We start from the raw sequence: 26,299 nt of genomic DNA, 5'->3' as shown, positions 1-26,299 counted from the left end.
GTAAAAAAAAAAAAAGGGAAAGTTCTGGTTTTATTAGACTAATTTTGTCTTAGATATCACATAATTTCCTGTTTAAGTGGAAAAATGAGCACAGCAGTGATTCTTTAGTCTGAAGGTGATTAATTCAGTGGCTGTGCTCACTCAACACTTTGGTGTTTCTCAAATTAGAAAACTGTAATGCATATATACAAGGATTGAATTAAAATTTGCACATAATAAGGTACCTATGGTCTCCAGGTTCCTCTGATCTGTATCTAATCAGATACTTTGAGAAACCCCAAACATTTTCCCTATGAAATTACATTTGGAAAATATTTGCTTTAAAGCTGTCATCTACATAGGCTTTTGGATCATTCTGCCCTGCTGTTACCACCCCAGCCTGAAACACTTGTATCTGACTTTAGGAACAAATGTGTAACTTGATGTCCTGCTTTGTTGGATCTATGTGATTTGATGACAGTCCAAAAAAATTCAGAGCCTGCCTGTGTCACAAAAATGCAAAGTACGTTTTGTCAGTATTTTTGGCCCTTCAGAAAATCCTTTGTATATTACAGGTTCAGTGCCATGTTTTGTTCACTTACCTATTTTGTATGCATAGCTTTATAGCGTGATACCCCAGCTCATTTTGCATTTTGGTTAAGAAAACTCCTACTGTTAGAGCTCCATAACTTGAAATGTATGAACAGGAGGAGGAGATGTGTTAATTCTTTAATTACTGGTATCTCACTTTCTGCCCCTTATCAGTCTTAACTGGCAAAATGTTCAAAAAAGATGATTTTTTTTTTTAAGTGCAAGCAAAAGGAGTAAGGTGAGGGTTTTTTCTATCCACCTGAGTCTCCTTTATTTATTGCTTACCACCCTAATATTTTCAGCTGCTCTTATCCCATATTCAGATGTAGGCAATATTACTACTGTTCAGCTGTTCCAGCTGCAGCTCTGTCAACATGCAGTGACGTTAAGGTTTCTTATTATCTCAGGAGATGAAGGAATGGAGATGAGCTGTGTAGTATTAGCAAAGGAAACGGGCCACCCAAGACATAAATGCCCTGTTAGTGCTTTGTTGCAGCATGTGGAAATGGACTGTAGGCTGCCTCCCAACCCACAGGTACTTACTTATTGGGAAGTGTAGGTCTTTAACATAATAGCAGTAAGATGAGTAACGTTAAAGTCAAATAAGTAATTCTGGTTTCATTCTGTAACAGAGCTTTAGGTTTTTTATGACCCAGCTTCCAGAAATGTGGATATTGGGCAAAGCTAGCATGAAACAAAGGTTCATTTTAAAACGTAACTGCCAAGTTATCAAATGTCTTGGCCTCACAAAAGAAAGAATGATTATTTTTTCTGTTGTTTTCCTTTTGAGAAATGTGCATTTGTGTGGCATTTGTTTTTATTGAACGAAAAGATGCTGTGAAGTTGAACTCAGACTGTGCTGTAGTAAGCAGACTTCTGCCTGTGCATAGTTTACTTGTGAAGTCCTCCTTGACTGTTTTCTTCCTGAATATCTATAGCTTCTTTCCATGTTCTGAAGGATCAGATCCCCTGATGTGATGAAAATGAAATGCAACTGTTTTGTTGACTGAAACTCTAGGTCTCTATCAGAAAAGGGCACCACGTTTGTCTAGAAATGAACTAACAGAAGTTTCACTTCAGTTTGCTTGATATGTTTTCTGCAGCTACAATCACTTCCAAGTCTAGTTTGAGAAATACTGAAAGTCAGGTTTTAATGGCTAGACTGCTGTGGCTAGTAGACTAATTTTAATAGTTTCTCATAACCAACAAAGAGGATTCAGCTTTGACAGTTTTTCTTCCTAAAACAAATTCTAAGATTGCATAATATGTAGGTAGTAACGTGCAAGTGCAGTGGATCCACGCATTTGCTCTTGCTCTGATCTGGAAGACATTTACTGTTTATACTGTTCTAGTGTATGTTTCTTAATGAGAGTTGCAGAGAATATAAATAATGGGATGTCGTCTCTGTTTTATTTAAGAATTGTCTCCATTGTTGTCAGCTGTCCTTCTTGCATGAGGATACCAAATGTGATTGGCTATAAATAGTAGTGAAAAATCCTGGGAGCTAGTGGCAGAGCAGGAAATCGCTGAAGGCATGGAGCCTACTTTGCATATAGACAAGAAGACTGTGTTCAGCTGTTCTCACTAAACAGGTCTGCAACCCCACTGACCCTTCCCAGTCTTTCTCCTTGTCATGTACACACAGAGCGTAGCCTGCTGCTGTCACAGAGTTAACTTTCCTTTGTATTCCAGAGCAAGAAGATACCGAGTTCATTGGTATTCAGTTTTGCTGAGCTGACATCCTCTGAAGGGCATATCTAGATTATTCTGGCACTGCAGCATTAATATCAGGTGTTTTGTTTCAAGGCACTTTAAAATATGTCATGGTTCATACTTCAGCAGTTGTCAGTGAAGTAGACCTAACACCAGGTTGCCAGCTGTCTTGTTTTAAAAGACCAAGATTAGGAGCCTCTCTGCTTTTACCATGCTGAACTGGTGAACTCAGTTATGCAAATAGTAACACAGCAGACTTCGGTTCTTTGTGGCTCTTAATACTTCCTTCTTTCCTTTTGAAGTGGTGGGATCATGTTGTACCTGCTTGATTTACCTCCTGCTCTACCTCCTGTGTGCACATCAACAGGGTTATTTTATGATCAGTGTTTTGCTTCTGCCGTATAACATACAGCAGGACAAAAGGACTTAAATTAAAAACAACAAACTCTTGAGTGTCTTATGCAATGGCCTGTGGCTTATCTGCTCTATGCTGATCTTTGTAACAAGTTTAACAGTTACTGTACCAGTAGTCTTTTGTCTGTCTGTTTAAATAGCAGATGAATTTAGCACTCTTCCTTCCCTTTTCAGCTACTGTGCAAGAAAACAAGTTAGTTCAGTAGAATTTGGCTGTGTGTGTGTTCTGGCAAGCTGACTTCTCATTATTGCTCCAAGACTTTAACTAGCTTCTGAATGGAAACTTCTTATTTAGGAACTAGAACCTGTAATGAGTTCTCGTTGGGCAGAAGCTATTTGTACTTTAGAGTGGTGGCTCTTTGGGGGAGGGTTTTGAAAATGGAAGGTAGACAGACCCTCTTGAATGTGGTTTCTGCATTGCCACCAGTGCTCTGTAGGGGCTGCACTGCCTTCTCTGCCCCAGAGTTAAGAAGAACTGAGAGTGACAGAGCACTGGAACAGGCTGCCCAGAGAGGTTGTGGAGCCTCCTTCTCTGGAGACATTCAAAACCTGCCTGGATGCATTCCTGTCCAACCTGCTCTAGGTGAACCTGCTTTGGTGGGGGGGCGTTGGAGTAGATGATCTCCGAAGGTCCCTTCCAACCACTACTATTAAGTCATTCTGTGAATTAAGTACTAAAAAGCGGATTGTACTGGGAGTGGTTGTGCTGGAGATTGGTTCTTGCTGCTTCTGAAGCACTCGGCACTTTTACTCTTTAGGAATACATGTATATATCAAAGAGCCTTGGCTTTAATAGCTTTAGTTGTGGAATTACACAGGCTAATGTGAGATAAGACCAGATTCTATTATACTTTATGTATGTGGCACCTTACAACATGAGCTCCATCTTTGCAGAGCTGCTGTTGCTAGTAGGTTAGTTCTGCTTTCTCATTTTGTCTTGTTTTACAGGTAATTTTAGACTGAGAAGGGCAGGCTTATTTCTGACCCAATTCCACACTGAAAGCTTAAAATCAGTCACTGAATCATGACAGATGGACTAATGGTGTACATGTTTTGTTTCTAGATTTCTCCCCAAACTTTACATAGGAAATATTAACCCAGTTAATTTTTCTTTAAATAAAACATATGGAAATTGAGCCATAGGGAGAGTACATGTCCATCTAGATTAAAGCACCAAGTGGTAGCATTATATTTGTTTGCACAAACACTTCACTGGTGTAATTGTTTATGTGGGAAAGCAATTTTATGAAAACATTTTACTACACTATATTTCATTGCTGTTATTGGACATAAACTACAGTTATAAATATCTCATAAAATGTAAACAGTGTTGTGAAAAATAATTCCAACTTTCAAAAGTGGGGATCAGCAATACTTTGGACTGCAGTTAAATCAAATTCTCTCTCTTTTTCTTACCCTTTCCCTTTCTTTTCCTAGGTGCATTTTACCTGGTATTTGAATATATGGACCATGACTTGATGGGACTGCTGGAATCTGGTTTGGTTCATTTTAATGAAAATCATATTAAATCTTTTATGAGACAGCTGATGGAGGGCTTGGCCTATTGCCATAAGAAGAACTTTTTGCACAGAGATATCAAATGTTCAAATATTCTACTAAATAATAGGTATGGATATTACTTGAAGTATGTAAAAAAATTAAAATAAATATGTGTGTTAACAACATCTTTAAATCTTTCTTTTAATCTTCACAGTTCACCTGCTTTGTCCTTAGCAAAACTGTTTTTTAGATTGCCTAGTTTCTTTAAAATTAATTGTAAGGTACTAATCTGGCAATGTTGCCTGCTTAACACTGTTTAGCAATTGTTTGTTAAACTTATCTGAGTTAAAAAAGCAGAATTAAAACTTGAATCTTTTAGGTCAGAGTAGAGGGGGAATTATCTGAGTTCAAATATATTAAAAAAGAATTTTAGGACACAAATATTTGACATGTATTCTTGTTGCCATCTCATTTCAAGATGAAGTGTGGCTAGGCTGGTTCCTTGTGAAATAATTCTGAGGTCCTGGTCTTCATCAGTCTGGATAATGCTTTTAAAAGAATATTCCACCAGGCGTGTTCAAACGTACTTTGGCTTGCAGTTATAGCCATAATCAAATGGGGAGAAGAATTTGTTTCTTACTTCTTTGACCACTTGTAATTACAAATCATATTAGTAAACATGCTTTTGTTCAGTGTGCAAGAGCAGCAAATAAAAAGCCTGTATGAAGATAGCGATAACTTCAGTGCAGAACTGTTGTTCGTCAAATCCAACAGTACTAAAACCAGGGAGCAACTGTAAAAGCGAGGTTTATAACAGCCAAAAAGAATATCTCTACAGAGCAGGTAGTCAGCTTCTGGGATTTGCTGTCACAGGAGGTTTTCCGGGTAGTGTCAGGAGATTTGAAAAGATGAGACACATTCATGGATGGGATCATTAACACCTGTTAAAGGGAATAGACAGGAATACCTGTTTTAGCATCCTTAACACAATGATTGTGGGTGGTGGTGAAGTAAAAGGAAGATAAGGCCCAAAGTGAGCAGGGTCACATGTTCTCCCTAAAAAATCTTCTGCTGTTGGAGATGAAATACTGGGCAAAATGGATCAAGGGTCTCTCTTGGTAGAGCCCTAGTTTTGTCCAAGCTTTCTCCAAATTAAAATTTTCCTTTTTTCCTCCTTTTTTTCTTATAATGAACTAACATCAGACTATTTTCGCCTCTGGATCCCACCACAGTCTTGCTAGATTATGATACAGACTCTTGAAGAGATGTACACGTGTCTCCATATCACTCACTGTGCCCACACAGTGGGCTTGCGTGCTAGTATCCAGTGATGGTGCTGTCTCTGTGCACCTTTGGGAACTCAGAAGTTGAGTAACCCGACAGTGGAGAAGAGTGCTTTATGGTAGAGGTGGAGCTTTCTGTTGTACTGTGCTCTCTCCAATCCAGGATACAGAGTTTTTTCCCCTAGGATATTTTTTGAGCGTCCTTAGATGTTTCCACTGGGAGAAGAAAAAGTTGATCATTGATCTAAATAACTTTAAGACACTGCTTCTAAAATCCCATTACCAGTTACGCATGGATTATATATCATTTAGGTATACAACTTTATTGCCTTTGCTTGAAAATTCATTGATCTTCCACAAATATGCTCTCTCAGGAATAAGCATGTAAATTTGAGGGGATCATTTCTTTGTTTATGGGGCTCTTCCAAGTGTTACAGCAATTCCAAGCACGCATCCATGGAATGTAAACTATAGCCTGTATATTTATTATCACAAAATAGTCATTCTTACACACATCAGCAAGTCTTGCCCTAATTTGATAAAATTTATTAGAAAGTAACATTTGCTGTATTTGAAAGTGACAGGAATTCTAAAAGCTCATAAGTATAGAAAAACAAAAACTCCATGTAACATTCCAACATTCATTTCATGTGTTCGAGAAGCTTGCAGATAGCTTTCTGTTTGAATCATTGGTCATGACACTGGTCATTGTGCAGTGCCTTTTAGCCGTGGAAACGGCCAGGCAAGAGCTCTGTATCTTCTACTCTTCCCCTTATATATGGGAAAACTCAAGAAAGGGTTAGGGGTTGTGTCATTCAGTGAGTTGGCTGCTGGCAAAAATAGAAGTCCTTATCTGGTCGCTCACCCTGATGTAAGGTTTAAATACAGCCTTTTAAAAGAGCAGAACAGGACTTCAATGGCTTCCTAGAAGGAAGTATGACTGCTGATAGTTGTTTGTTGTACAAATGCTTATGCTAGCAGTAAGGCTTGAAAAAATAGCCGTTTCCTCCCTCATTTTTTTCCTGCAGAGTTACCGATTTGAATACTTTACATTATACACCTAAATTTTGACTAACATCTGGTGATGTAAATGCCATTTGACGAGCATACCTAATTTTGCCTACTTGTCTTTGCTATTCAGTAAGTTAGCGTATTTGTTTAGTGAAGAGATGCATTGATTGTAAGGCATTGTCTCCTCATTAATGTGGTTTGGTGAAGATCAGTTGCAGCTGTCTCAAAATCTCAAATTTTCCTGATTTTTGAGAAAGAAATCTAACAGGATTAACCACTAAATAGTTCTTTGCTTTTTCCACCAGAGGGCAGATAAAGCTTGCAGATTTTGGGCTTGCTCGGCTATACAACTCTGAAGAAAGGTAAGATATAATTATAGTTTGAAAAAGCATTCAGAAGTTTAATTGTTTTGCATAACTTAAAAATTATGAGGGCCAGAAAAGAAACATGACTGTTTTGTTTAGAGGAGATGTTATTGTACTGTAATACAAATAATTGCTTAGGAAATGGAAAGCGGTGCATGTTGTCTTACACTGCATAAACCCACAAAACTGTCTTTGTGCAAGTGTATCGCTTTTCCAAGTGTACTGTATAAATAACTGCAGACAGTGGCCATATATTGATTGGAAATGAAGAGTTGCAGTCCTAAGTAGGTCGCATCAATATGTAGGTTTTTACTATTAGTTTCTGGTCCTGTCAACCTAAAGTATATTCTTTCTGTTGGTGTACCTAGCAAAAGTTTACCTAGGTAAAGCAAAATTTTTTTGCTGACATAAATTAGTGTACAGTTTCTTTTCAAAAAGCATTACTTTTGTGTAAGATTTAACTTTACATTTGAAGAGGTTTATTGTATTCTTTAGGTAGCCAGTGCTGTTGAATGTGCTGGAAACAGAGATACGAGTTTAAATAAAGTTATTCTGAAACTTGTTGTGACTTGTGCTTCTGTTGTTCTTGGCTTCGTTATGCTTGTACTCCAGGAAACAGCTGCACAGTTTTTATGATTAAGAACTTCAGAATTTACATTGTAATGTCATGTGTTCGTCATGTGGAACTGGATTTTCAAAATTCAGGCTGAATATTCATTACAGTAATATGTACATCGGGTGGTTGGATACAGAGAATATTAGCTCCCTGAGCTGACTTTGATTTCTGCATGCCTGATTTGGGAAATAATATCTATAATGTTAGCTTTGAGTTTATTGTTTTCTCACAGAGCTCTGATTGTTGTTGAACCTGGTAGCATTAGTTTTGCTGTCCTCTGAGACATTATTTCAGGAATATATGCTTAAGTACAGTTATGAAAACTGTTGAGTATACTCGCAGGATAAAGATAATCTTAAGCAGCTGCTGAGTAATTAATTTTTGGTTTGGATGTACTTATAATAAGAGGGATTGATGCCATCCTACCTTCTTACTTTAACATGCACCAAATTGACCTAATTTTTTTTAATTTTTTTTACCATTTTTTTATTGTCTGTTTTAAATTAATTTAAATTTTACTTGTAAAACTAACTGTTCATTAAGAATTGAACGATTGAAAGTTCAGTGTCTTTATAGTGTAAATAGCAGATTTTACTGTATATCAAATAGCAACATTATTATGCCATTATACATAAATGAAACCAAGACTAAAATGTAATAATGCTAGCTAATAGAATTGCCAGTTGAACTTGGGAGGATAATTAGAATCTCGTTAGTAGATTTTTGACAGTTCTTTCGTCATTCATTTTCGTTCTGAGTAGCTTCTGACCTGCAGTGACAGACATAATTAACATATACCAACAAGTGTATAATAGCTGCTGCATTAAATTAATGCATTTTACATTTGGTTTATGGTTGTTTAGAATTATATAATTTTCAAAAGGGTACAGAATTTAGTAGGAGAATAATGGGGAGGGAGGAAATTTAATTTTAAGTAAATTTCCATCGGTTGTTTTAGCTGTGCTCCTTTAAATGTTATTCTGGTGGTTTTAATATGTTTGGAGTAGGAGATATGACAGATTGTGTAAGAAAACATCTGTTCAAATAAAAAGCACCGTATACTAATATATGTGTGTTGTATCTGTAGAGAAAGTCCATACCACGTAAACATTTCATAGAGGAATGCTTGCTTCACAGATAAATATAATAGATGATGGAATTGTTTCCAGAAACATACTACATTTCAAAAATGACTCGGGGAGTTTCTGAATGAAAAAGAGACTTGGGTGATTTTGCAGAAATTATACCGGTACCACTGAGTATAAGAGCTTGTTAGACTTTATGCTATGGTTGTTCAAACTCTGTACTTAATGTTACTCTGCTTTCTGTTTGGAGTTACCTAGTGTTGGTAAGAGTGAATTATTAAAACCTAAAGAATTTTGGGATCACTTTTAAGATACCCTGGTTGAAACAAACCCAAAACCTAACATCTGTTTTCTGCCTTCCATTCTGAACTGTTGATGCTGTATCTCGGCCTGTCAACGAAAAAATGTATGTCTAAGATAGTGAAAATATTTGCTTTAGTGCAAAGGTGGAAAGGATTATTCCCAGTGTCCAAAACTTCTGGTTAGAGCTGTAGAGAATTAAAGATGTTGTGAAATATAGGAAGATATTGGAAATGTTCCAGGCTTTGGAATAAAAATTTTTGAAGGACGTAGTTCAAGAAAAAGGCTTTGTCTCTCTTGCTTCTGCTTACAGGCGGGAAAGTGACTTTTTTTTTCTTCTTCTTTTCTAAATGCTTGTAGAGGTCCTGTATTCAGTATTCTAATAATCAATAGTTGCCCAGAAATTAATGGGTTTATCCAAGCAGGTCCTTCTCCTGAAATGACTAGCAATGTAATAAATCTTCAGTATTGCATCTTCAGTCTGTCCTTTGATAGCCTTGGTCAGAAAGTTGCGTTTGCTTTTGTGCAGTTGCAGCTTTGGAAATTAGGAAAAGGAAGTGGAAGATTGTGGTGTTCTTTAACAATACCACAGAAGTAAGGTCATCAAAGTATCACTTTTTCAGAAATGATCATAGTAAAATGATAGTCCTCTTTTTTCCTCCCCCCAACAGCCGACCATACACCAACAAGGTTATTACATTATGGTATCGACCTCCTGAACTTCTGCTTGGAGAAGAAAGATACACGCCAGCTATCGATGTCTGGAGCTGTGGGTAAGAGTTTGGTACAGAAGTGTAGCAAGCATAAAACCAAACCAAAAATAAATCTTAAATGTTTCTATCAATCTGTATTGAAAGCCATAGTGATGGAATTGTGCAAAACTATTTTCCAGCTGCATCCTGGGTGAACTTTTTACAAAAAAGCCAATATTTCAAGCAAATCAAGAACTTGCTCAACTGGAACTTATAAGGTAATTTGCAAGCACTATCACATAGTAGGTGCCTCAAACTGTCAGGTTTCTTTTGTTTGTGTTAAAATTGGAGATAACACACCGTGAACATTTGCAAGTACTCAGTTATCGCTCTGAGTGAGATGTTAGAGGTTTTGAGGGGCATGTTAAGTGACTTTTGCTTAGACGTGGAGAAGGGTTTGTTGTGAGTATTCTGTGGTCTGAGCAATGTACAGCTGAATAGTAAGAGGGTGTTTTGTAGAGCAGCTGGAGTTGCCTATTACTGAAGTTGTAAAGAGAGAGTAGTCAAAATGCCCGTTATTTTTTAAGATGATGTTACAGTTTCCTTGCAGCTAGTCAAAAAGAAAACATAGACAATAAGGACAAGTGGGACTTGGGAGGAGTAGGTACTTGGCATGCTACTGGCCTTGTTCTTGTTTCAAGCCTTCCACATACACACCTGGGCTTTACTATTTTTGTGGAAATAGTTCTGTTCCCTTATAAACTGCCACTTTATGGACGTAAAAATTCTGTTTCTTTCCTTATCTCAATAAATCATAAAATGATATGTATTAAACTCAGTGGAACCAGAGCATCTTTTTTTTTCCCTTTATTCAGCAAGCAAAAATTGCTCTTGATTCTGATATCATAATTGACCTCGTAAGTGAGGAGAGGTCCTCTTCCTAGAAACAAGGGGAAAAGAGGGTGAGTCCTACAGAACTTATAGAATCTGAACAGTAAATGGTCAACATTACTTTAAAATTAAATTAATAAAAAATATTATGAAGTTATATATTGAGATGTTTTTCAAAACAGATTTAAAAGTAGCATGCTTCTTTGTAGTGTGTTATTAGCTGGCCTGGAAAAATGAAGTTTTTAGGAGGTGCAAAGCGTATCAGTGGTCATTCTCAGTGTAAGGAGAACCAAACTTGTGAGTTGGGAAATTTTTGGTTTTGAGCACTAGATGGCATTAAAGGACGTCACAGTGCAGTCATTTAAAGTTTTTCCTCTTTTGTTGTACCTCTGGTACACCAAACTAAAATTTTGTGATTTCCTTCTCCTGCTGGAAGCTCCTGTTTGTAGCTCATTTTTCCTCTTTGCTGACGCTATGCATTTTTGGCTGTTTAAATGTAATATATGAATTTTATCAACAACTCTACCACCATCATGTTACAGTCAATAATTCTACATTTATCCTTTCTAACTAACATTCAAAGATAGAGCTGAAGTAAATTCTGATAGGAAAAGACAGATTTATTTTTCGTTTCCCTCCTGAAAGTTACATACCCCAACCAGCGTAAAGTCAGATTGGTTTGCATAGCATTCAGGGCATAACTAATAGATCATTAGGTCTCTTACAGTAACTGTTTAAATCTACTAAATGGGAGGGGTGAACTAGGGAAAGGTATTTGCAAAATGTCCTTTTATGAGTGCCTGCATCAGAGTTTGAAACCTTGCTTGGATGGTAAAATGACTCTTTAGTTCTTCTGCTCAGAAGTGTGGTGTTTGTCAACCTTTGCTTAGCCATCCTCAGTTGGACAAAATGGGTGGAGGGGAGGAATAGGACTATGGGCATCTCCATTTGTGGAGATAGATGAGGCTTGAGACATAAAACTCATAACTGAAGTAAAAAGTATACAGGTTTTCTAGTGGTCAGATCTTGCTTTTGCCCTTAGGCCTTACTGAGATCCTCCCCCCCGCCAATGTCTTCAGTGTCAACTAAATTCTCAGTGAAAAGGGCTTTTTCAGCCAGTTGTTGTATCTTTCTTCGCTGGCATTGGAAGCTAAGGACATAAAAGTTAACTAGCACTCTAAACCTGGGCTATCCAGTTCTCCAAGTCAAATACCTGGAGTACTGTTCAGAGTTGGTTAAGCTTTTCAAAACATTTGTGTGGAGGATGTCTGGGGTGGGGTGAGGCAGAAACAGTGGACTTAAAGTAAGTTTAGTCTGTGTGGGGTGATTATCTTTCACAGACAATTCACCATTATTTAATGGTGTTGGTCATTGGACAGTAGAAAGATTTTAGCTGAAAAGAACCTGAACATTAAAATTAAAAATTATTTTTGTATTCACTGTACATGCAAGAATAAAATGACAGCTGTGCTCACTTGTGTTTTTGGATCTCATACCCTTTTTTCCCTTCTTTTTGGTACAGCCGAATTTGCGGGAGTCCTTGTCCAGCAGTGTGGCCTGATGTTATAAAATTAGCTTATTTCAACACAATGAAACCAAAGAAGCAGTATCGTCGAAAACTGAGAGAAGAGTTTGCTTTGTAAGGATGAAGAATTAGTTTAGTCGACTGTAATAGCATTAAGTTTTCCTGGAGACTTTATGAACTTCACTATTTTCTGGAGAATGAACATAGATTAAGTATAAAGAAAAATGGCTTTAGGTTCTTTTCCTTCCCGTGATACCTGCAGAGTTTGTCTTAACCCTTATTTAATAGGAACTTCAAGAAGAGGGCCCTAAAATTTCAGCCACCTGTTAGCTTTCACCTAAGGAATCGTTTGTTTTCTGTGATTGGTACACCTGCTTGTTGTCCCTGTCCAAAAACCAGCTCAGAGTACTTAATTGGTTTTTATTAGGACAACTGGCTACAGCTAAATATGTAGTCTGGTTAACGTTACAGTCTTGGGCCATAAATTCATTCGACACAGAGGAGTTATCTGAACCACGGATTGTAAAATACTACCATTGGACTAGTTTTGTGCAAATATCACACGTGAAAGTTATGGAAAACAGCTGTAAGCTTATTTTAAAGGGTTTGTTCCCCTCTTTCAGTTACCATGGGTTTCAGGAGAAATGTATCATCCTCTTCATATTAATGAGACATCATCTTTAAAGCAACAGAATTATTGTCCATGGACCAATCAAAACTGCAGCTCCCCAAGTGCTAAATTCCAAAGTGTAAAGTAACAATGTAGTCTTGGCTTAAAAAGGTGGGGTGTGTTGTTTGTTTGTTTTATTTTTTGTAAGGATAATGTTTCAAACAATTAAACCACACAAAGCAAAGAAAGCTTGGGTTACATGCTTGCACAGGTAATAAGGTGAAGTTAATCTCTGCCTCTTACTACCAAGTTCAGGTTGTGAGTGGGTTTTGTTAGCGTGTAAGTTATCTGAGGACTTAATGGGCAGTCACTTTGGAAGGGATGTATTTATTAAAATTTTGCACAGAAGTGTGTAATGTGATGCTTTTCTCCATTTTTCTCTTGTAGCATCCCACCAGCTGCATTAGATTTATTTGATTATATGCTTGCTCTGGATCCCAGCAAGCGTTGCACAGCCGAACAAGCTCTTCAGTGTGAGTTTCTGCGAGATGTGGAACCATCTAAAATGCCTCCTCCAGAGTAAGTAATTTCCTTTGGTAATGGTGCTTACCTCTACAAAATGAGAACATGCACTGATTTCATTAAGCTCATTGTGTTTCAGTTAAAGTAGATGGTGGCAGAACTAATGTTGATACATACAGTTGTTTAATGGTGATTCTGCACTAAAATGGTAGTGCAGCTGTGTGACTCTAACACCATGATAGCAGTGGTTGTGAGGATCTGCCAACTGTTTTATTTCTTATTCCTAGAACTAGTTACTGAGTTAGTACCTTTAAAAAAAAAACCCTCTATATAATTGTTTCTGATGTTGAAAAGCCATCATTTCGCTTTTATCTCTGTTTATTGGTGTCTACTTTTTCCAAGGGTTTTGAGGTCCTCCATGAATCTGAATTGCCTTCTTTGATGGTACAATGACACTGGGTATAGAATTCTGCAAAGGTATCTGAGAGTTAAAGTGAAATAGCATAAATAATTTCCTGTGCCAGTTGAAATTCTTGGTTTTACAGGCAGAAGTGAAATACTTTTGTGGAGGGTTTTTCCTTTCGGTTTCTCTGAGAGGAAGTGTGTTCCAATGTCCAGTAGGGTTTTTGCAGTGACTTAATCGACATTTTAATCAGTACAAATCATATTGGCCCAGGGCCTGAGGAAAACGATTAAAAGGTATTACAGAATCTGCAGGTTTCGTTCTTCCCTTAAGACAGCTGTCAGAACATAGACCATTTAATATTGTTCCAGTAAATTGTACCTTCAAGGCAGCCTGTACGGACTTCTTAATTAGTTACCAACTGGGAAAAATGTTTGAGTTTTATCTAAGAATTTTATTAAAAATCTTTCGAGACTTGCCTGTTACATACACGTGGTTGTCACTAATGCTCCTGATACATGAGGCTAAGAGGTTTCATTGCCTGAATATGACTATATATATCACTGTGTGAATATCAGTAATCAGCAATCTTAGGCTATTCACTAAAAATCTCAGAACCACTTGTACAGCACGTTGCTTATATGCATTTTAAAGTAAGGTAATGGGAGGAAATTGTTTTTTTTCAGGGGCTTGATAGAGCATCCTTTCTAGATGATACATGGAAATTCAAAACAACCTAGTCACTGCTGTCCTTTTAAAAATTAAGAGGAACCACGCTTGCTCCTGCCAGGGCATGCACGAGCAAGTGTTGACTGTTCTCTTGAAAGACTAAAGTTCTGCTTTGGGGAGAAACAGCTATTCAGTCAAAGAAAGTGACAGTGCTGATTGCAAGGACTGCAGGACACTTCTCACAATGAGTTCTTGCTTCCAGTTGTGTTTGACTAAATACTTGGCAGGTCTTTGTCCTGGTATGCAGAGGGAGAGAATAAAGGAAGCATTTGTCATAATTGCCTTTCCAGTGGCTCTTGTCATCTGTCACCTGATTTTTCTATGTTCCTGGGTGAGGGAACCGTTCAGACAGTTACAATAATATGTAACAGGAAAACAGAAGGCGCTATTTTTAGTGCCATCTATGGGATGGGTCTCTGTGTTCCTCAGGAAATCAGAATTGGGATGCCTACAGAGAACAGTAATGGGAGGACAAGAACTGGTGGCTGATGACTTCCTTAGGAGACTTTTGCCTCTGGTTTTATCTGTCTTAAAGGACTGGGATATCCCTTGTTCTTCAAGTATCCTACTTTTTTTGCTAGTGTCAAGTGATGTTTTCTCCTGCAACCTTTTTTTTTCTTTCTTCCCCCCCCCCCCCCACTTTCTTGCTTGTCTGTGCCATACAACTATAAATACTAGACAGCCATGTTACTGTGGACAAATACTTGAATTCACAAGGCAGGAGTACTGTTACAAGCAGACAAAAGGAATTGGTCACCTGGACCCTGAAAAAAACACTTTCAGATGAAAACTCTGTTATCTGTTACTCTGCAGATTCTGTTTTATAGCAAGTGTGCAGCATTGATTTTTGAAGTCTTCAATTGCACAAATAATTAGGCTTTGCATAAGCATGAATACAAGAATGTAACATTGATTGTCATTTTAAGATACAATGTTTCTCTTTTCTGAGAGAGGGACCTGTGCTTCTGAAATTGGTAATCAATGAAGAGATTTCAGCCAGAAAAAAAAAAAAAACAAAACAACCAGGTCTGAGATTTTGCTGACTTTGTGTGTTTTCTGATGTATTTTCAAGTTCCAGTAGGTTCATCTTTCAAAAATTACATTATATGTAATTTGAGCATTTATTTTACCAAAGTGGTTAAAAAAATATTAAAAAATAGAAAATCCTGGAATAAAACTGTTTGTCTCTAATCGTTCCTTGCAGCCTTCCTTTGTGGCAGGATTGCCATGAGCTGTGGAGTAAGAAACGCAGAAGACAGAAGCAGATGGGCATGACTGATGACTCAACAGCAACTAAAGTCCCTAGGAAGGATCTTTCTCTAGGCATGGATGAGAGCAGAACCAACACCCCACAAGGCATGCAAACTTCTTCCCAACTCAAAACTCAGGGCAACTCTAGTGTAGCACTTGGTCAGTAATATTTTCAGTTCTTATCATTACCTTCTACTTGGATTGCACCTCTAGAAATTTTAGGTGTTATTTTCAGAGTACTGACGTCTCCTGGATTCTTGAGGGAGGAACAGTATTGTAAGTTAAATCTTTGTTACAAAAGATTTACTTTTGCTTTTGGAAACTAGGTGTTCCTTTTCAGTTTTACTTAATTTTTCAATCTGGTCAGAGCATCTACCTTGCTCTGTATTTTCAAGGGGTTTTATCTCTTGCTCATCTATAATTCTTCTGTAATCCCACAAGTCAGCTGCTGCTCTGAGTTCCTTACAATCTCCATAGATTGGAGGAGCTTTATTGGTATTGATAAACTGATCAGAAGGCAGATTCTAGAGCAATCATCATTTCAAATGAAACAGATTCCCCCTGCACGTTACATTAGTCTTCAGCTTTCCAAGTTGTTGGGGCTGAACCAAGTTGCAAAAAAACCCACCTAAAACCTGGTATAACAAGAAATAGCTACCTCTGTAGATTGCACAGCCATTAATTCTGAAACATAACCGAAGTATCTTGCCTGGAGACCAATTTTATGATTATAATATAAAAAGTAAAATAATTGTTTCCTGTGTGGACACAATTTGAGATACTCAGCAGTTCAGTGATAGTTTCCTCATAATACATAGCAATATACAGAGTAACTGCTAAATGGATACCTGATACTTTTCATTTAGACCGTTTTTGATTCTGCAAAGTGACCATAAATCCTGTGGCACTGATAACACCAGTTCAGCTGTCGAAAAACAATAAATGCATTCACATGGCCTGAAAATTCTTTAGTACTAACCATCTTGAATCAACTTTTCATTCAACAGTAGAGATGAGCTCTAAACGCTCTGTGCAAAGACACATAGAAACTAGGTTTTTTGATTATATTTTATTGCAATTTATTACCTCTTGCTCTTGTTCATCCTATTTCTTACTGTAAGCCAGCTGTGAGCTTCTGCCATTCCGTATATTTAGGCTAAAATTTTAAATTTTGACAAAACTTCCAAGCATAACTTTCTGTAGCCCTTAAAATCCTCCCCCCCACCCAAATGAAAACTGTATAGAAGTTTAAGGAGTCCAAAGGACAGTAGTTATTTTCTGTGTGCTTTTATAACAGGTAGCCCAATGAGAGACCACTATGTTTATTAGTCATCAATAGTAACCATGCAAAATAAACTAAAAAAAAAAAAGTAGGGAAGGAATCATTCAGAGCTATATTGATGTTTGCCCATGTGTACATAGAAAAATATACCTAGGTAAAAAAGAAGACAACTTAATTTTCGGTGAAGCTTAGACAGTTCAGCATAGAGATGGTCTCTGTATTATGCAAAACACTTCTGGAAGCCATAATGCACCTTAGATACTATCAATAAGCCACACTAAAGAACTTCATGTACAAATGGATGCTTTAAACAAAACTGTTGCATTTGTTTCTGAGCTCCCCAAAAGAAGAGGTTAAAAACACCTTGGATCAATTGCTAATGTTCTGATTCAGGAATGGGAGCCCTGGTTATTCCGTCTTACAATCTAACAGGAGTTATGTAGAGCTCACTAATTCTGTTCTGGTAGAAGCTGCCACATTTCCCAGAATACAAGTTGCTCTTGGAATGGAGTTGAAACTAACCAAAGAGTATGGAATAGGTAGATAAGTTTCCCTGTTTGGCATTTTTCTGCTGAATTTTCATTGAGAGTCTAAGTGAAGTATGAGTGTTGAGCATAACATCCTCAGATGTTAAAAAATCAACTGTTAAATCTGAGTGAGAGCCAGCAGTACAAGGCATTAGCAATGATGTTTTTTTCTGTATTGCCAAATAAAAGGTGGTTTTATTTTTATATTTATTTAAATATATAAAATTGTTGGAAGTCCCTGGATCCTGCCTGAGTAGGTTCCAAGTGCTTGTATCCTGGTGCACATCCATAAGTAGGGTAGTGGGTTGATGGTTTTGCAGCACTTCCCAGCTGTGCTGCTCTTAGTCTTGAAAGGCAAATACTTAATATTTATTTGTGTGTGACCATTTTTTCAGACATGGCTTTGAATCTGCTATGAATTAATATATTGTTGAATTAGCAGAACAGCAGGGATAGAAGAGGACAGAATGTGTTTGTGTTGGTCTGGATTAAAAAAAATTCAGGGCTCTGTCAGCACAGTCACACACGCTCATTTTTTCATTTTTAGTGACTTTCTTCTCTAAGTAATTTACTCATAGGGCATGTTGAAATCCATGCTGCTTCACTTCTCCTTTCAAAATAAACTACCACAATGGATTTTTGAAACTAAGAAACTACTTTGATATTCTGACTTCCTTATATTCCCCTGCATCGTCATAATCTCCTCATATTTGTGGCACACTCAATTTCATTGCAGAAATTGTATATCATCACAAATCTGCATTTGCCTGCTACTCAGTGATTGACTTCTTGTCCTTCAAACTCAGCACTTGCTTTTGCATTTATACCGCTAGCTTCTGGGTCACCTAGAGCCTGGTCACTTGAGCAGGTGTTAGAATCCAGATGCTGAATTAGAAATGGGCCAGAATATGACTGGAAATGCGTTTTGCAGATGGCCACTTTTTAACCGAGGGATGTGATATGTCAAAGATAGGAAATTTTGCGGGGATTGGAAATCTTTCAGCTGCCTAAAGCAGGTGGCCTTAAGCCCCAGCTTAGTTGTATTGTGGAAAATTGAGCTCCAGCTTGATGTTTCTCATCTGTCCAAGTGCGTGTGCACACCCCTTGGAAGTCACTTTCTTTATATTGGATCTTACTATTCCATTTCCTATAGGTGTTTCCCCAAAGGCAGTTAATATGTAAAAGCATTTCATTTCTATGTTGTCCAAACCCATGCTTTGCCAGTTGTGTCAGCCATGCTAGATTAGTCTTACTTTTGAGTTTCTGAAATATGCCAGTTCTAAATAATACTTAAAAACACCTTTTTTGTCTTTAGCAAAAACAAGCACTGGACAGCAGTTAAACCAGAATGAAGTGGCAATCCTGCTAAACCTGCTACAGTCTAAAACAAGTGTTAGTTTGGCACAGTTTGCCCAAGTGTTGAATATTAAGGTAAACCCAGAGACTCAGCAGCAACTAAATAAAATAAATCTTCCTGCTGGAATTTTGTCAGCAGGTGAAAAACAGTCAGAACAGCAGCAGCAGCCGCCGCCGCCTCCGCCACCACTGCCGGAACAGGAGCCTCTAAAACAGCCGACGGTCACGCAGCCTCCTGTACCACCTGCTCAGCTGAGTCAGCCTAAAGTTGAGACTGATGCTGCCCAGGCAGCTGTGCAAAGTGCATTTGCTGTTCTGTTGTCTCAGTTAATAAAGGCTCAGCAAACAAAACAAAAAGATTTTGTCATGGAGGAGAAGGAAAACGGATCAGGAAATGAAATGTCATTACAACTCAGGCAGCCTCCAGAGCCCACCACTCCTGTGTCCGTCAGCCGGGATGACGTGGAATCTCCAGCACCCGGCTACCCACATCTGATCAAGTCATTATATACGTCTGCAGGTACTGAAGGTCTTTATTGCTAACCGGCAGATACCTTGAGCAGTGGGGACATAATAGTTTGGGAATACAGAGTTAACATGTTAACCATATGAGTCTGTGTGAGTATCGGAGAGATGATTAAATTGATTTTGTCACATTGGATGTCTGGATCGTAGAATTTCTGTCTTACTGTAACAGGTGCCACGCAGACAGAGCAAAAGGTGATTCTCGTCCTAAGAGTGGCAAGTGCCAGTAGTATTTCTGATGAGACAGTTACATTGATCGGTGCTTGGGGTTTTCTTAGTGGTGTTTGTGGTGGAGAATACAGTCTTCTTTACAACATTCATAGATGGAATTTGCCAATTTTGACCGTGTGTTTAGGTGAAGCCTGTTTTGGGGAGAGGGTATTTTTTTTTTTTTTTTTTTTTAATGCTGACTAGAGCAATTTCTTAGTGTCAGATTCTGTAAGTGGTTACCTGTAACTGTCGCTAACACACATGGTTGAAGGTTTCCATCGGGGTATAGTATTGGTTTCCTTAGACTTGTCGAAGTTTAGAGCTCTGTTGTCGATCTTTTTGGATTGCTACTTCAGTTTTATTATATGGTGGTTTATGTATTGCTCTGTGGTGTTTGCAGCTGTTGAAAGAAATATTCTGATATGGTTTGGGGGTGGTTTTTTTAGGGTTTTTTGGGTGGTGTTTTTTTGTTCTTTTTTTTTTTTTTTTTACCTGAAGTTTTGCTATTCCTTGATAGGGTGGTCTTTTGTCCCTCAAGACTTTTATCCCTATTTGCAAATATTTTCTTATCTTTTATTGAATTTTGTAGATTTTATGTGTTGCTTGAGTTTTTGTTTTGTTTCGCTTTTTTAAGGAACTTGTACCAGTTTTATTAAACTGCTTGCCTGATAATCTTACTTTGAGGAGAAACCTGCATCGCCTTCCAGAGGCAAATGAGCTGTTGATTTCTTCAAAATAATCTGTCCAACTGCCAATATGTTTAACTAATAAGTTAATGAGAATTGAAGTAACAAACCTCTGTATTGTTCCAGGAAAGAGTCCGTTCCTTTCTGGTATTATTATTAGTATATTTTTATTCCAAGTCTTTTTTCTTTTTCAATCTGCTTAGGTCAAGAGGATTTGGTTAGGCAGTCCGAGATGAGGCTTCTAAACCGAACACCTGAACAAGAACGCCCTCGGATCCTGCCTCCAGACCAGCGTCCCCCAGAGCCACCGGAGCCTCCACCTCTCACTGATGAAGACCTTGATTATCGGACAGAGAACCAGCATTTGCCTATGACTAACTCTTCAGGAACAGATCCTCACGCAGGAGTGAAGGCAGCTCTTCTGCAGCTGCTTGCTCAGCATCAAGCTCAGGCGACAACAGAGGAGCCAGTACAAACGAGCGTGGATTATCAGGCTAGGGACTCCTACATAACAGGCCCAGACTACAAGGATAACTTCGGATCATCTTCCTTCTCATCTGCCCATTATAGCAGTAGCGATGGAATAGGAAGCGGATCATCAGGAGCATTAGAAAGGAGGAGCTTCCTTGGAAACTCAGATATTCAGTCTTTGGATAACTACAGTACTGCTTCATCTCACCCTGGTGGTGCCCCTCCTCCGTCGGCCTTTTCAGAATCCTTTCCCAGCTCAGTAACTGGTTACGGAGACATTTACCTCAACACTGGCCCCATGCTATTTAGTGGAGATAAAGACCATAGGTTTGAATACAGCCACGGCCCTATCCCGGTTCTGGGGAGCAGCAGTGATGCTTCTGCAGGGCCAGAGAGTACGCACTCTTTGCCCACAAAGATGCACAACTATAGCTACGGAAGTAACTTACAGGAAAATCCCAGTGGCATCAGCCACATGCATGGACAGACTTGGACTTCTCCTGCCCAAGGACCTGGATATTCCCAAGGATACAGGGGACACATTAGCACATCTGCAGTGAGAGGGCGAGGCAGAGGATTACCATATTGAGTATCTGTTTTTCCTCAGGCACATCATTTTTATCTGGAAAAACTTTTTTTTTTTTCCTAGCTGCAGTTTAAAGCAGCAATTCAACAGACTTGAATAATGTTAATTCAACAGCTTTATTTTTATGTGGAAAAGGGTCTTGCATACAGTAGGAAAAATTAAAAATGCTTAAAGCTCATGCTGTCTGAAAACTAGATTAATTGATTGTACATGTTCACAAACTAGGTCTGAATTTTATTTTGTATTTTGGCAGTTTTAAGTGGATGCTAAATTTAGGGACATCAGCTTTTTATGGCACTCTTTCAGATCTTCTGAACTATGCACATTTGTGCTTTTTTTGTAAGTTTGGACCAACTTTTATGTAAAAAAAATTTTACAACAATCAAAGCAGGGCACTGATTTATTTGGTATTTTTCTTTTTACAGAACTACCTTTAGTCAAAGGTCACTGTCAGTCTTTGCACTGCTTTCAGTGTTATTGTGGAAGGTGTACTTTGTGCTCATTTCAGATAATAAAACACAACCTTTCTCTTGATGCAAAATTTTATAAATATTTGGTCAATGTTATTTTTTTCTTTCAAGAAAAAAAAAAAAAGAATGGATGTTCTGGTACAATGTTCTCTCCATCTCCCAGGCTTGTTTATATAAAAACTGTTTTACTTGAATGGTAAGTGCCTTAACATGTAAGCTTAAGGTCTGCAAAAATTTGGAAGTACTTTATAGATTGATATGAAAATAACACCTAAACCTAGGTAATTAACAGGAAAACTCAGATAATAGGCAACTCAAATAGGTCATAACCTTGTGCTGTTTACTTCAGGTGGGCCAGTTATTTAGAGACCTGATCTTATCTTGGTGAAATCGTAATTTCCAAATTGAACTTCATGAGAAATGATGAAAGTGAGGAGAAGAATGAAGAGTGTAGTTTTTCCTCAGCTCCCTCTTGGAGTTGTAGTAAGTGTTTTAGTTCCTCTGCCAAATAAACTCCTTTATATGTCCTTACCAAGTGACGAAATAGTTTTTTCTCTTAAATGTCAACAGCAGTAATTACTTTATTTTGTGTGAAAAGCTGACACTGTCTTCTTTTTATCACAAGTACTGCATTATAGGAAGTAACCAAAGGAAAAATGACCAGTATTTAAAGCAACAGCAAAATGTTTGACACTGGTTCTGATTCTCTGTAAACTTGTGATTGTGCCAATTAATCGATTTTATATTTGCTATTCCACAGAACATTTTAATATTGGAATCGAGTCTCTCTGAACAATTGATACAATGACTGTAGTTAAAACTCTTACCAAGAGCCACTCCTCATACTGATTACAGCTTCCAGCATGTTTTTTTTTTTTCCTTTGACAACAAGTGGTCTCTCTCCTGCAGAGAGGAGGTATGGTTATATTTTGCATGTACGTAAAAGAATGTTTTAAAGCCCATATTGGAAACAATTTTCCAACTGATTATCCAGTTGACAAATCGGTACCTTATGTAACTGAGTGTTTAATTATTACTTTTTAAAAAGTAAAATTTCTACTTACACTATTACAAATGTAGTCCTGTCAGTGACTTTTTGGATTTTCAGAATAGAAGCCAAAGTTGTTGGTGTTTTTGTTTTGTTTTAGTTGAAAATCCTGGTTTGTATATGGCTAACTACCACATTGCAGAGCATGGAGAAACTCACTTCGCTAACTACGTAGTGTTTGAGGATCTGGCAAAAGAGCGTCATGCTGCTTACGATGTCCCTGTAAGTCTGGCAGTTGCCTTCACTGGGCACAGTAGAAAATCCTGCGATCAGAAAATAAAGGTGGACTGGCCACAGACATATACTTATGACCTGAATAGCCAGTGCTTAAGAAAAACAAAAGCTTTGTTGTGTGAATGACAGTGCATTGGATAGTTTTTCTTGTGTAAGGACACCCCCATAGCATTTTTCTACTAGTAAAATTGTAAAGGCAAAAATCATTAGTGTCATTTAGATACGGACAGTGTCAGCTAAGGCTTTTTCTTTACTAATCTTATAAAAAAAAAAAAATCCCACAGTGATAACGAGATTGCTTTTTTTTTTTTTTTTTTCCCAAAATCGAGCAAAAGACTTCCAAAGCTCTTAGGCAGTTGCTTTCACTAAAAATGTGCAGTCTGGTGTTACTCTCCTGCACTGCAAATGTAACTGCAGGTGATAGTTGGCTGAAAAAGCAGGTAAGTTCAAATGGGAGGTAGATCTCGGAGGACTAAATGATTTGACTTCCAATACAAAAATGCAAGGACGACTTTTTGTCTCCTGCTGCTTCCCTTTTGGAGGTAAATTTTTTAAGTCATTTAGTTCACCTCATTTAATGCAGGGAAGTCAGTCTCTGCATGTGTGAACGACGGTGCAGTTCCCTTACGGGCTGGCAGTACTCTGATGTTTCATTGTTCTGCCAAAATGGATTTCAGTCTTTGGCCATGGAAAAAAAAAAACCAAACAGCATGAGTACTCCTGACTGTGAGGAGAGAAGGAGATGCAATAGGCAGTTGACTTCCAGATGAATCAGAAATAAAACTCTGGCATGCTATGGCAGATGTGCACTGCACAATGACTTTGTCCCAAATTCAGTTTAAGGATTACTAGCCTGTGGCTTTGAACACTCATTTGCCTGGGACAAGAGTGTTGGGGTAATTTGGAGGGAAAGTTGACATATTTCCATATACGGTAACTCTTGACGAGATTACCTTCTCTGCAATTCGGGGAATGTTCTTGGCTCTTTCGCTGACGGCTTTTCCTCCTGGGCAGGTAGAGGCTGCACACGGGCTGCCTGTGGGTGAGGAGCTCTGCCCTCCCTCTGCAGGGCAGCCCTTGGGTTGTGTGGCGGGAGGATTTCTCCCTGTGACCACGCTCCCCTGGCCCCGGAGTCGCGCCTGGGCAGGTTGGCAGCCAGGGAACTGGCCGGATCTAAGGACTGTAGGTCCACATTCATTTGTACCAGACCTGTGTATTGGCTATCAAAATTTCTTCTGAATTAAATCACGTGACAAGGTGCTTATGTTAGTTCAGAAATTTACCCTTTTGAACAAATTTTGCTCGGCAGAGTGAGTCTGTGCTAGTTTGGCGTTCTACATCGTGTGGCTGTTGCATTTTTGATGCATTAGTAGACATTCTGAAATCCGCATCATTTTTCTGTGGAGCCGTGGCTTATGTTACTTTCCCCCCGCCCCGTCCCCATTCCTTTGGGTTTACGTGTTCTGTGCTGCAATTCCAAAGTGTGCTGCAGAGACCTGGACACTACATCAAAAAGTAAGTGTTGTGTGTTTGTATTTCTAAATAAACATAGCGAAATGCTGTAATCATGGACTATCAAGTAGCAAGTACTTCATTATTTATATTAAGTGGCCATTAGCCATACCGAGAGGACGGAAGTGAGCACGATTGGACTGCTATGACCGTGACTTAAAACGCTTAGACTATTACAATACTTAAAATCAGCCAAAGGAAAAGGAAGCAGCTTTTATCATGGATCGCTAGTTATCTTTAACAGAAGGAGCAGTGTTAGGGAAGAGGTGTAAAAATACATGTATCCTTAAATGTTAATATAATTTCTTGGAAAAATAATTTTGAAATGGCAAACTTCTATGTTTTCTTATGTTCCCATAAAACATGGTCTCTGTTAAGTTTTCTCCATACCCACGGTAGCGTAAGGTGCTTTCTAGAAGCAGAGGCGATAATAATGTAAGTTCTTACGGTTTTGAGTGCTCTTCTCCTTGTGCTTGCTGCAGGAGGCAGTTTCAGTTTTGGTGAAGTTTACACTTGGATGAATTTAATAGATAAATGTGCAGTCTGAAGTACTGAAGTAACATAGGATACCTCTTGTCTGCGGGCAAATTGGATCTCAGACCATGAATTCTGTTTGCAAGAGAGAAAAAACTCAGATGTATTTCTTGCATTCTTCTTTTTGTTAATAAAACACACAAGTGTTTTACGTACAACTTTTCTCCAGTCTATTCTGTTACACTGTTTTTTACATGGGGAAATGTTGGGTATTTCCCTTCTTGATAGTTTTGGGATGTTCTGTGTATGCGGAAGTGTGTCATGAAATTAAGGAATCACCGGAAAACTGATTTGAATTCTGTATTTAAAAATGAAATGACCTTGGGTTGACTTAAAATCGAACTAACTTTTGCTTATCAGGGTGAAGAATACTTTATTGCAGGAGTTATTTCAAGACAACCTAATTTAAAATAATCAAACTGTTATGCTTCAGCTTGCTTACTCTTTGTTATTTTAAGCCATTTGTATATAAAATGTATTGTGCGGCCTGTAAATAAAATACATGAAAACTTGAAGTCTTTCCTTGTTTTCCCTCTCTGGTTATCAAATGGCATTTCAAAAGAACATTGGGTTCAGCTGAGGTGTTTTCTTCAGTATCCGAATGACTATAATTTTCCGTGTGTTAAAATTATACAAGTTACTTTTTTTTTTTTTTTTAAAATATTTACCGCTCCACTACTTTTTTAAAGGAAAACCGCAGCGATTGGCAGTATGAGCGCTTGTTGCTGGAGCGGGGCTCCGGTCAGCGCAGGAGCCGAGGTGCAGCGTAGGGTACCAGTGAGCCCTGATGGCGCAGCAAGAGGAGGCGGCGTGCTGGGGCACGGGGCGGGGGACTGGGTTCCCTCCAGCGCCAAAAAGATGCCGCTCTTCCCAGCGCCTCTGGCCTGAGCTTTTCAGGAGGGTGAGCTGCGTATAATGTTATGTCGCATTTTTCTCTTAGCGCTTGTGCAAGCGGAGGCGCGGTTAATATTCCCCACCGGTGTCTCTGTAAAGAGGGTGGTGCGCGTGCGTTAGAAGTAATGGGAAATCAACCCCAAAAAGCCAGGTATTGTCAGTGTCCGGCTATGTGCGTGCACTGCTGGTGAAGCACTGTAAATCGAGCACGGCTTCAGCAGCTGTGCTTTGAACGCCTGAGGCTTCTCTGCTCTTTTCCTACTGTATCAGCTGATCTAATGAAAACGTTTACATCTTTCAATAAATGCTATACTTCCATCCAAAAATAAGCCACTTGCCACATCTTCAGTACTCTTAAACTCCAGGTTGGATGGACTGCTGCCGTCATCACTTCAATAACTTGTCATTGATAAAGTCAGAAGATGGGCAGTGAAGGTGCCATGAGAAGTTACAGGGATCAGCAGCAGTTTCATAGGTGGCCTTT

General features: G+C 38.5%; 1 protein-coding gene across 1 annotated transcript in view; it reads left to right on the top strand.

The window, feature by feature from the left end:
- Positions 1-23,355, top strand: part of CDK13 (cyclin dependent kinase 13) — a gene marked incomplete at its 5' end in the record, with an annotated part of 45,844 nt that extends 22,489 nt beyond the window's left edge. The window contains 9 exons of the mRNA XM_082480127.1: positions 4,135-4,324; positions 6,797-6,853; positions 9,529-9,630; positions 9,750-9,827; positions 11,963-12,079; positions 13,023-13,154; positions 15,434-15,585; positions 18,605-19,165; positions 20,270-23,355. Coding sequence (XP_082336253.1) covers positions 4,135-4,324; positions 6,797-6,853; positions 9,529-9,630; positions 9,750-9,827; positions 11,963-12,079; positions 13,023-13,154; positions 15,434-15,585; positions 18,605-19,165; positions 20,270-21,126 — 2,246 coding nt within the window. The 3' untranslated portion in view covers positions 21,127-23,355. The remainder of the gene's footprint in view (positions 1-4,134; positions 4,325-6,796; positions 6,854-9,528; positions 9,631-9,749; positions 9,828-11,962; positions 12,080-13,022; positions 13,155-15,433; positions 15,586-18,604; positions 19,166-20,269) is intronic.
- Positions 23,356-26,299: the final 2,944 nt, after the last annotated feature.

This window comes from Vanellus vanellus (assembly GCF_965231255.1).
Source record: "Vanellus vanellus genome assembly, chromosome: 2".
NCBI classification, from domain to species: Eukaryota; Metazoa; Chordata; class Aves; order Charadriiformes; family Charadriidae; genus Vanellus; species Vanellus vanellus.
The sequence above is the reverse complement of the archived record's forward strand: the minus strand, read 5'-3'. Positions and strand labels throughout refer to the sequence as shown.